General features: G+C 39.4%; 2 protein-coding genes across 2 annotated transcripts in view; one reads left to right on the forward strand and one right to left on the reverse strand.

Moving 5' to 3' along the window:
• The window catches only part of LOC125038557, a 6,309-nt gene extending 5,995 nt beyond the window's left edge, over positions 1-314 (reverse strand). Inside the window, exon 1 of the mRNA XM_047632080.1 lies at positions 174-314. The gene's annotated coding sequence lies outside the window, so the exon portion shown is untranslated. The remainder of the gene's footprint in view (positions 1-173) is intronic.
• A 186-nt stretch (positions 315-500) lies between these two features.
• LOC125038556 (GDP-Man:Man(3)GlcNAc(2)-PP-Dol alpha-1,2-mannosyltransferase-like) lies at positions 501-5,771 on the forward strand. The gene is made up of 4 exons (XM_047632079.1): positions 501-636; positions 1,216-1,394; positions 1,703-1,827; positions 3,590-5,771. The coding sequence occupies exons 2-4, from the start codon at positions 1,224-1,226 to the stop codon at positions 4,809-4,811; spliced, it is 1,518 nt and encodes a 505-aa protein (XP_047488035.1). The 5' UTR covers positions 501-636; positions 1,216-1,223; the 3' UTR covers positions 4,812-5,771.
• The last annotated feature ends 4,523 nt before the right edge of the window (positions 5,772-10,294 follow it).

A 10,294-nucleotide genomic window follows, 5' to 3' on the forward strand; every position in this document is an offset into this window, starting at 1 on the left:
GTTTTTAGGCACAGACGTTCCTGGGTTGTATCTGAACACATCTAATATATACATTGTCTGTAATTTCCTTGTTTTTTACCTTACCAAGGACGATATCCATTCACACATTTAAAAAAAGAGATTCTAAATCCTGAGTCTATTAAAATATATCAAATCACCGACAAAAAACTTACCCAACTTTGGCCCAAACCAGACGCTATGTACTTTGAACGTCAGCACAGCATATAACGCATGTGTGAGTAACGAGTATTGCAAATAAATTACGACTATGAGTAAGAGAATGAATAACTGACGCAACACGTCCGGTACAGGGTCTTTACTCGTCTGGGAAAGAGGCCAATAACTACGGCTTACTTAGATGACATATATTACGAAATTATAGAAATTTTACTTAGTTAGGCCACTAAGGGTATTAGAAATGGACAACTGCATTAATAGCATCTAATTTCTGAATCGCATAGTATTATTTATTTTTAAATTATTATTATTTTTTATTTCAAACTTCACTTCTACGCGACCCTGAAATAAGCGGAGATTTGTTGACGTATGGAAACAGCTGATCTGGAAAGCAAGCAATTTCTTGAGTCTTGAACACTATAAAAGAAGACATTTCTCGTCAAAGAAGCGAAACAAATGGTATATTTCTTTATTTTTCACTAGTTTATGAAAAATGCTGCGTGTCAAGTTTAAGATATAGTATTTATTCATTTTGCAAAAGGATGACAGATGCAGAATAGGAGGAGGGGCCACGTTTCAGAAGTTTTGAAGGAAGATAACAATTACATGTACGAAATTGATATTAATTACAGCCTTTTATTTTTATTTCTACTCTAAGTTATGGCCTTTTGATCACAATAATTTGTCAGTCATCTCTGCTTTTCCCAGATTTAACATAGTGAACACTGCATCAAGTCTGTAATATATTTAAAATTTATTTTCCCAGCCAAAATTATTATGAGCATTGTAATTTTGGCTAGGAGTTAAGTTCCTTTAGTTGGAACAACACCTGTTTTGTTTTCAGTTTTCATTAAAAAAAAGAATATTGATGCTTTCCTCTTAGCATGGTACTGGAACCCCAAGGTGCATTTTATTTTGTCATATAATATGTAATATTCATGAATTTACACAATATTTTGCAGTTAACATTATATTCTTTTCTGGTTTAAAGATGGCTAGTCAAAACTTTACCTATACCATCCTTTTTCTTATTGACAGACATAAAAATGGTGAATGCTGTAACAAGTTTCATAGATTCCCTGATGGAATTGCTGAGCTTAACCTCACAGATGATGTCTCTGGCAGTTCGCGTTTGGTCTTTAGGGATCACACTCATTCTGCAGCTGTTAGTGCTTCTTGTTGCTCTGCTTTGCATTTGCTGGGGCCTTCTGAAATGTGTGGGTAAAAATTTGTTATGTATATTTATTTTCTTATAAAATCAGCGAGTTTGATGGTTAGTATATTTTGAGTGGACAGTATACTCTGTATTTGGATTTTTCATTTCTCTTTTCTAAACAACTAAACAATTAATGGATCTACTTAATCTATATGATCATGATTATTTTTCTTAGATTTTGGGATCTAAAAAGTCAAGTATCAAATTATAGAAAGCATAAAAATATTTTCAACAAGATAATGAATTTGAGCAAGTAGTATTGAAAGGGAAATAAGATGAAAGTTGCTGATGGCCTGTAATTTGTTTTAGTGTGTGTACACCCTGCGGCGAGGAGAACCAGGCTATCTGCACGTTGCATTCTTTCACCCCTATTGCAATGCTGGAGGAGGGGGTGAGAGGGTACTGTGGTGTGCCATAAGGTCAATACAGAGGAAGTAAGTGTCCAGAATGAGTAAATAGAGATAAGATGATAATAGATGAATTAAGAAATAAAGAGAATGAGAGGAAGGGAATGAGATGAAGTGGGAGAGCTGGAATGAAAGAGGGAGAAGGGGAATCAGAGAGTAAGAATGAGGGAGAAGGAGAGTGAAAGGATAGGTAGAGGGAGAAGAATGGAGAAGGGGAGGGTGAGAAAGGGAAGTAAAGAAGTGGAGGTGCAAGAAGGAGAAGGGGAGAGGCATGGTGAAAGGAGAGAGAGAGAGAGAGAGAGAGAGAGAGAGAGAGAGAGAGAGAGAGAGAGAGAGAGAGAGAGAGAGAGAGAGAGAGAGAGAGAGAGAGAGAGAGAGAGAGAGAGAGAGAGAGAGAGACAGCAGCTTCTATATTTATTAACACAGGAGTATGGTAGCTAGAGTACAGAGGACAGGCCTGGCAGAGACGTCCAGGCAGGAGCATTGTGCCCTCCCACGTGGTCTGTATGAGCTTGGTGTTGACCAAGCTGATGCTGAGGGCAGAGTGACTTTGGCTCTGAGTGACTTTGGCTCTCTCACTCACTCACTCACTCACTCACTCACTCACTCACTCACTCACTCACTCACTCACTCACTCACTCACTCACTCACTCACTCACTCACTCACTCACTCTCTCTCTCTCTCTCTCTTTCACTCTCTCACTCTCTCACTCACTCACTCACTCACTCACTCACTCACTCACTCACTCACTCACTCACTCACTCACTCACTCACTCACTCACTCACTCACTCACTCACTCTCTCTCTCTCTCTCTCTCTCTCTCTCTCTCTCTCTCTCTCTCTCTCTCTCTCTGTTCTTTTTCTCTCTCGTTTCTTTCCCCCTCTCTTTTCTTTCCCCCTCTCTTTTCTTTCCCTCTCTTTTTTCTTTCCCTCTCTTTTTTCTTTCCCGCTTTCTTTTCTTCTTTCCCTCTCTCTTTTCTTTCCCTCTCTCTTTTCTTTCCCCCTCTCTTTTCTATCTCTCTTTCTTTTCTTTCTCTCTCTTTTTTCTTTCTCTCTCTTTTTTCTTTCTCTCTCTCTTTCTCCCAATCTCCCTCTCTTTTATTTCTCTCTCTCATTCTCCCAATCTCCCTCTCTTTTCTCTTTTCTCTCTGTCTGTCTATGTATATATATATGTATATATATGAATGTGTGTGTGTGTGTGTGTGTGTGTGTGTGTGTGTGTGTGTGTGTGTGTGTGTGTGTGTGTGTGTGTGTGTGTTGTGTGTGTGTGTGTGTGTGTGTGTGTGTGTGTGTGTGTGTGTGTGTGTGTGTGTGTGTGTGTGTGTGTGTGTGTGTGTGTGTGTGTGTATATGTGTATGTATATGTGTATGTATATGTATATGAATATGAATATCTCTATCTATATATCTCTCTATATATGTATATATTCTAAATCTCTTTTTGTACCATAATCAAGGACCAGACATATCCAATCTTGCTTTTTTACCTAAAGACACTGATCTGTGTGATATATAAGAGTTTAAAGTTAATATAAGTTATAGTCTATATGATCTTTGACATTACAATTTGTAGTATAGCTTATTACTTGAGGTAGGAGATGCACAGTTATTTTTTTAGCAGTGATGTGAATAATGTCTCTCTCTCTCTCTCCCTCTCTCTCTCTCTCTCTCTCTCTCTCTCTCTCTCTCTCTCTCTCTCTATATATATATATATATATATATATATATATATATATATATATATAGTGAGCGATATTACAAAATGACATGCTCTTCTTTGCTGTTGCAGGTACCAGCATGTGAAGTGTTATGTCTATACAGGAGACATAGATGTAACTCCACAGGAAATCTTACAGAAAGCACAGCAGAGATTTGGTGTAGTCCTGCCGCGACCTGTGGAATTCATCTTCCTCCAAAGTCGGACGGTTGTGGAAGCAAGACACTATCCATTTCTGACTCTTCTGATGCAGAGTGTTGGCTCAGTGATGCTTGGTGGTGAAGCCCTGTTGAAATTCAGGCCAGATGTGTACTTTGACACCATGGGTTATGCTTTTACATATCCCATCTTTCGTTATGTTGGTGGCTGTGTTGTTGCCTCTTACACACATTACCCAACAATCAGCACAGACATGTTAGGCCAGGTTGCAAACAGGGTTGAAGCTCACAATAACAGAGGGTTCATTGCAAGGAACACAATATTCAGTGCCATGAAACTTGGATATTATCATCTCTTTGCCCTGATGTATGCACTAGTTGGTCGTTGTGCTCACCTTGTAATGGTCAACTCTACGTGGACGCATGGTCACATCACAGCTCTTTGGGGCCAGGCCCATCATACACACATTATATTCCCACCATGTGATACAGAACATTTCAAAAGTTTGTCATTGATTCCTGATGCCAGCAAGAAGCTGAAAACCATTGTTTCCATTGGCCAGTTTCGACCTGAGAAAGACCATCCACTTCAACTTGAATCTTTCCAGAAACTTTGTGAAATTTTAGATCCAGCAGATCGGGAGAATGTACGTCTTGTTCTTATAGGCGGATGTAGGAATAATGAGGATCAGCAGCGAGTAGATGACCTAAAGACCCTTGCTTCAGAACTGGGAGTTGCAGACAAAATAGTTTGGAAGCTGAATGCATCCTTTTCAGAGCTCCTAGAGGCTGTACAGACAGGGACCATAGGCCTGCACACCATGTGGAACGAGCACTTTGGGATTTGTGTAGTTGAGTGCATGGCAGGTGGGTTGATCATGGTAGCACATGATTCTGGTGGACCAAAAATGGATATTCTACTGGACTATGAAGGCCAGAGGACAGGCTACACTGCATCAGAAGCAGAGACATATGGGCAAGTGATGAAAGGCATTTTAGAAGCTAGTGATGCAGAAAGGGAAGCTGTACGCACTGCAGCTAGAAGTTCGGTTGACAGATTTAGTGATGAGCAGTTTGAAACATCTTTCCTTAGTGCCAGTGAATTTATTTTCTCATCAACTGGTGTACGTCAATAAGAGATTTTTGTGTACTGTAAGCTTTTGTATGTGTAATTTATATGTTGAAAATTTCAGTGCTGTTGGATTTTTATACTTGTCAAGGATTTGTCAGGCTGCACCACATTTCTTTAAAAAAATTGAATATCAGAATGTGTGAACATGTGTTTGGTGTTCCTTTTCACTGAATATTCTATTCCACATGCTCTCTCTCTTTCTCACACACACACACACACACACACACACACACACACACACACACACACACACACACACACACACACACACACACACACACACACACACACACACACAGAGACAGACAGACAGACTGACTGACTGACTGACTGACTGACTGACTGACTGACTGACTGACTGACTGACTGACTGACTGACTGACTGACTGACTGACTGACTGACTGACTGACTGACTTACTTCATCCTTTGCACTCCCATATGCACAGTCTGTCTATAAAGATTCAATTGCTTCCTCATATTAGTCACCAGAAGTAATTTACATTTTCAGAATTAACCAGTTCATGCATCTTTGTATATTAGTTAATTTTTAATAGTTCCTGCATCTTTGTCTTTTAGTTAGTTTTTTTATAATTAGGTAGGTGACTGAAAAGTGCCTTATGAGGAGTTAGAGAATTATCATTTGTATAAGTAGTTCCTTTTCCAAATTATGAGTTTGGTGCAAAGAAAGTTTTTTCTTCTTCATTATCTTTTCAATTTTGTTCTTTCCTATTGATCTGCTTGTGGAGTTGATCTCATTATTTTCTATTTTTATTGATACTTTTCTTTGTTGAAAATGATCTAATACTTTGGGTTATAATTAAGCCATCCTGTCTACATGCAAATAGCAGACGTATCTCTCACACACACACACACACACACACACACACACACACACACACACACACACACACACACACACACACACACACACACACACACACACACACACACACACACACACACGTATGTACATGCATACACAGGCTGCACCACATTTCTCCTTTTTCCTTAAAGGCATGCATTATATAAGCAGGTATATCTCTCTCTGTTTTTTCCTGCATATTTATTTTTTTCCAATAATGTCTTTCAGTTAAGTATCAAAGACATATAGGAAAGTAATCAGCTGCATCGAGTGATGGCATGTGATATTTTTGGCACAGAAAAATGCTTGCTGTCATGTATCAGCATTGTTATTATTATAATTTGAAAGCTGTAAATGGACTACAGCTATGAATAATACGAATATTATTTTATTTCAGCAACTTGGTCATTGTTATTATTATAAGTAATATTGTTGTTGTGATTACTATTATAATTTTTTTTATTATTTGTATTACAGTGATCATAATGATGAAAAGAGGATGATAATAATTATGATTATAATAATAATTATTAGTAATGATTATTTTGGATATGCACTCAGCATGTTTGTCCATAATAAAGGAAATAAATTGTTCTAGCGTTTTTTCCTTTTCATCATTAGCAATTATTGATGAATATTCCGGAGTTATTCAGTCCTACAGCAAATTAGAAATTCGCTTTCTCTTAATTTTAACATGCACTTATTAAAACAGTGGAGGCTAAACTGTTTACCAAGAAAAATAGGGAACATAGATCTTTTAGATAATGCAAATGGATTGATACCATTAATGAAAATGATAAGTACATATAGATAACACAAAAAACAGATAAGGAAAGAAACTAGAACAGGAGGCGTAAGCAAGGAGAGAGCAAGAACACCGAGACCCACAAATAGGCTGCCAACAGTTTGGGTACAGACTTGGGCATTAACAAATGTTTCAGGACTAGAACTCTCGGAAGACATTTTAGATTGGATTCGCACTAGACGTTAAGAAATATCATTATGAAAAAGAAAATGGTCACAATACGAGTCTGGCCTTTTTTCGGGTTATTTTTTTTAACGCTTGTGGGTAAATTGATTGATTGATGACACTCTCGGTGAAGGTGTTGATCCAATGCGGAAGTTATTCCCTTAACGTAACATCGATGAAGGAAATAGTTTAAATATTTAAAAAAAAAAAAAAAAAAAAAAATATTGGTACTATCATTTAAACGAATGATGCTGATGTCATTGTCATACTATACATAACACTACAAATAAGACTGATTACTGGTGAACTTTTTATAACATTTACATGCTTCTTGGGGGGAACTCAAAAAAAAAAAAAAAAAAAAAGCTAGGAATGTATGCAAGACCACTGTTATTCTCAGTAATACAATAGTTAAAAGTCCTTGAAAATGTATAATTTGCCTTGTATTACGTAACAGACTACAATTTACTTTAAAGCATTTTGCGGCAGCTGGACTGAAAGGCTTTCCCCTATATCCATTAGCCTCTTTTCTGGAAATTTCTGACCACCAATATACTGCAAACCATAAAACCTTCCATCTCTCCATGGTCGGCACCATACCACCAGACGCTGGGAAACTGTCCTTGCCCATTTACGTATAGGTCACACCCGCCTTAGGATTCATACCTCATCGCCCCAATCCCTTGCTCGTTGTTGTGGGGGCTTAGGAGATGGAGACTTAGGGCCGATGTTGGGGGTCTTGGACTCCATCGCTTCAACTAATTTTGCGTGGTCTTTTCCTCTCCCTTTTCCTTCTCTTCTTCATTCCCTTCTTCTGTCCACTTATCCTCATCGTTAACTTATTTTTACTTTTTTTTTCCCACAATACTTTACCATAGGGCTTTGATATCTAGCACATAGATTTGTTTTAACCATTGATACCTCATGTCACGCTCCAACCCACCTCAATGTTCCCCATACAATGTAACTCTTTCAGTCCCATATACCATACTATCCTGGCCTTGCTTTACTGAAACCCGTATCCTAGCCTTTCCTTACTTGTCTTCTCTTCCCCGGCACCCCAACCTGTCGGATATTCTCACGGAGTCCCCCACCTTTTCAACTGACAACCCACGCTCCTTCCTCAGACGCATAAATACCCTTCATTTGATCTAATCACCCTTTATCCTTAATCCTTCCCCTTCTAACAATCCCTATCCTGCCCCATTTACCTCCTCTCTCTCTCTACCCCTTTCACTACCATACTGTCTTATAATACCATGACCGTTGAAATATGACATTTTGTTCTAATAACGAGCTCTTTTAAACCCCTTTCACCACAATACTTTACTATAGTGCTGTATGAGCTTTGATGTCTAACACAATTATTTGCTTAAAGCATTAACCATTAGACTGAAGGAGGAACAAATCACGAGACGATTAATAAATGATGGGCGAACAGTCAAATTCATTTTGTGGAATATGGACTGATAATGCCGAAATTCATTGAACCAGGCGACTGCATCCGTCATACCAAATTTAATGTTGATTGCGGGTAGAATTGCAGTTATAAACATTTAAGGAGCAGGGTATTAAGCTGCATGTCAAAAAGGCCAAAAATAAAGTTAAAGTTAAGAACACCCACTGCATCTGGGTCTTTATTACTGTATGGCATAGGCAGATATTGTAATTCCAAGTTCCTTTCATACATTTCATTTTATTAAATTTCAGGGGACGGCCACTAAATAGCAATAGTTGGGGAATGATACAGACTAACATACTCAATTATCAGGTGACAGTTTGATGCATAAAGTACACAATTTCGAGAGTTGTCCTGACAGTGAAGGGCAGGCTGTAGCATAACTCTAGAAATACCGAATCAGTGGCGTTAGTTCTTGCGACTGTTAGAGCAGTTGCGAAGTACCAGGAAAGCCATAGTGGTATTAGGGTATTTTTTCCTTATATTAATACACAGACTGCCCAAGATAGCGAAACAGGCGAACATCAATATTAAGGGTAGTGCAATGTCAGTAGTTTCTTGTGAATCCCCACTTGAATTATGAGTGAAGTTGGTGCTGGGGGTTGGTATGCTATCACTGCTTAAAAATATTCAAAGGTTTAACGCACACCGAAGTAGATCAGAGTGACTCCAATCTTCCCAATATTGTGTGTAACTGAATGTAAAAGAAGTTATTAGCATGTATTCGTGACAAAGAACACGGTGTCGGTGACAAACCTTCTAAACAACTTTGCCTGTCGTACATACTGTCCGCTGTAGATTCTAATGCTCAAGACAGTGAATTGTATAAGGTATCGTAGCTAGCCTGTAACACGTTATATTGCTGTGAGGACCATTTTCAGTGCACTGAGAACGGTTACGATGAATGAGTTTGGAACTTGACCTACCTTCTGACCACAAAAGTGTGTGTGTGTGTGTGTGTGTGTGTGTGTGTGTGTGTGTGTGTGTGTGTGTGTGTGTGTGTGTGTGTGTGTGTGTGTGTGTGTGTGTGTGTGAATAAACAAATGTGTGTATACATGTATATATATGCATGTGTATATATATACATACATACATATATATACACATATACACACATGTATATGAATTTGTGTGAGGGTTGTCCATATATATATATATATATATATATATATATGTATCATCATCATCTGAGGGGTAACGCCGACGGGGGCGCATGGCTGCATTTATCCGTCGCTTCCAGCCACGTGGGTCTCATGACGAGCCTCCAGGCAGGCCATCGGCCCCATCTCTAACTCCTCGCCCAAACCTTATCATCCTAGATCGTCCCACGGGCCTCCTCTACCCAGGATTGTTCGCAAAGGACGACCTGTTGAACAGGGTCATCCCCACGGAAACGAGCTATTTAAACCAATAATCGGTGTCGGAATTTCCCTGTCTCATGATCTCCCACAGAGATTCGCGATGCATCGAGTCAAACGCCTACTTGATTTTCATGTAGGCTGAAAGCAGCTCAAGCCCAAACTCACGATGGCGTTCCATAATGACTCAAAGTGCTAGGATGCGGTCTGTTATGGACTTGTCAGGAGTGAATTCACAATGTTCCGGTCTCTGGTGCCTTAGTCGATTGTTACGGATCTGTTTCAGAAGAATGTGGGCGAAAACCGTGTGTGGTATACTGAGCAAGGTGATGCCACAGTAGTTGCTACAGTCCCATTGATCACCTCTCCCCTTCCAGAGAGGGATCATCACACCCTCAACAGGTCAGGGGGAATGGAACCAAACTGGGTACATTCCTCCTTCAGTCTGTCCACGTGAAACACCCTGGAGTGGCCAATGGAAAAGCAGGGAGTTTTGAAATGGACACATAGGGTAGCCACAACCAGTCTATGGTCAGTGCCACAGAACTCGGCACTCCGGTAAACCCTGCTGTTCTGGAGGATCCTCCAGCAAGTGCTGACGAGAATGTGATCAACCTCCTTGGCCACAGTACCTGTACCCCTATACAGGTACTCCATGATACGGGTTGGAGTGCTGATACCAGGGGCCAAAAATCCTCAATCTATGGGACCTAACAAAGTCCAGGGGAAAGAGACTGAGTACATAGCAATAAAGGTCGCAAAGCCAAAAGTATGCTTCAGTCTCAATGTCATAATACACTCATCAAGTGATGCTACCTTTATTATTGACTGTTGAAG

The sequence above is a fragment of the Penaeus chinensis genome, chromosome 25 (genome assembly GCF_019202785.1).
Source record: "Penaeus chinensis breed Huanghai No. 1 chromosome 25, ASM1920278v2, whole genome shotgun sequence".
Classification (NCBI taxonomy): Eukaryota; Metazoa; Arthropoda; class Malacostraca; order Decapoda; family Penaeidae; genus Penaeus; species Penaeus chinensis.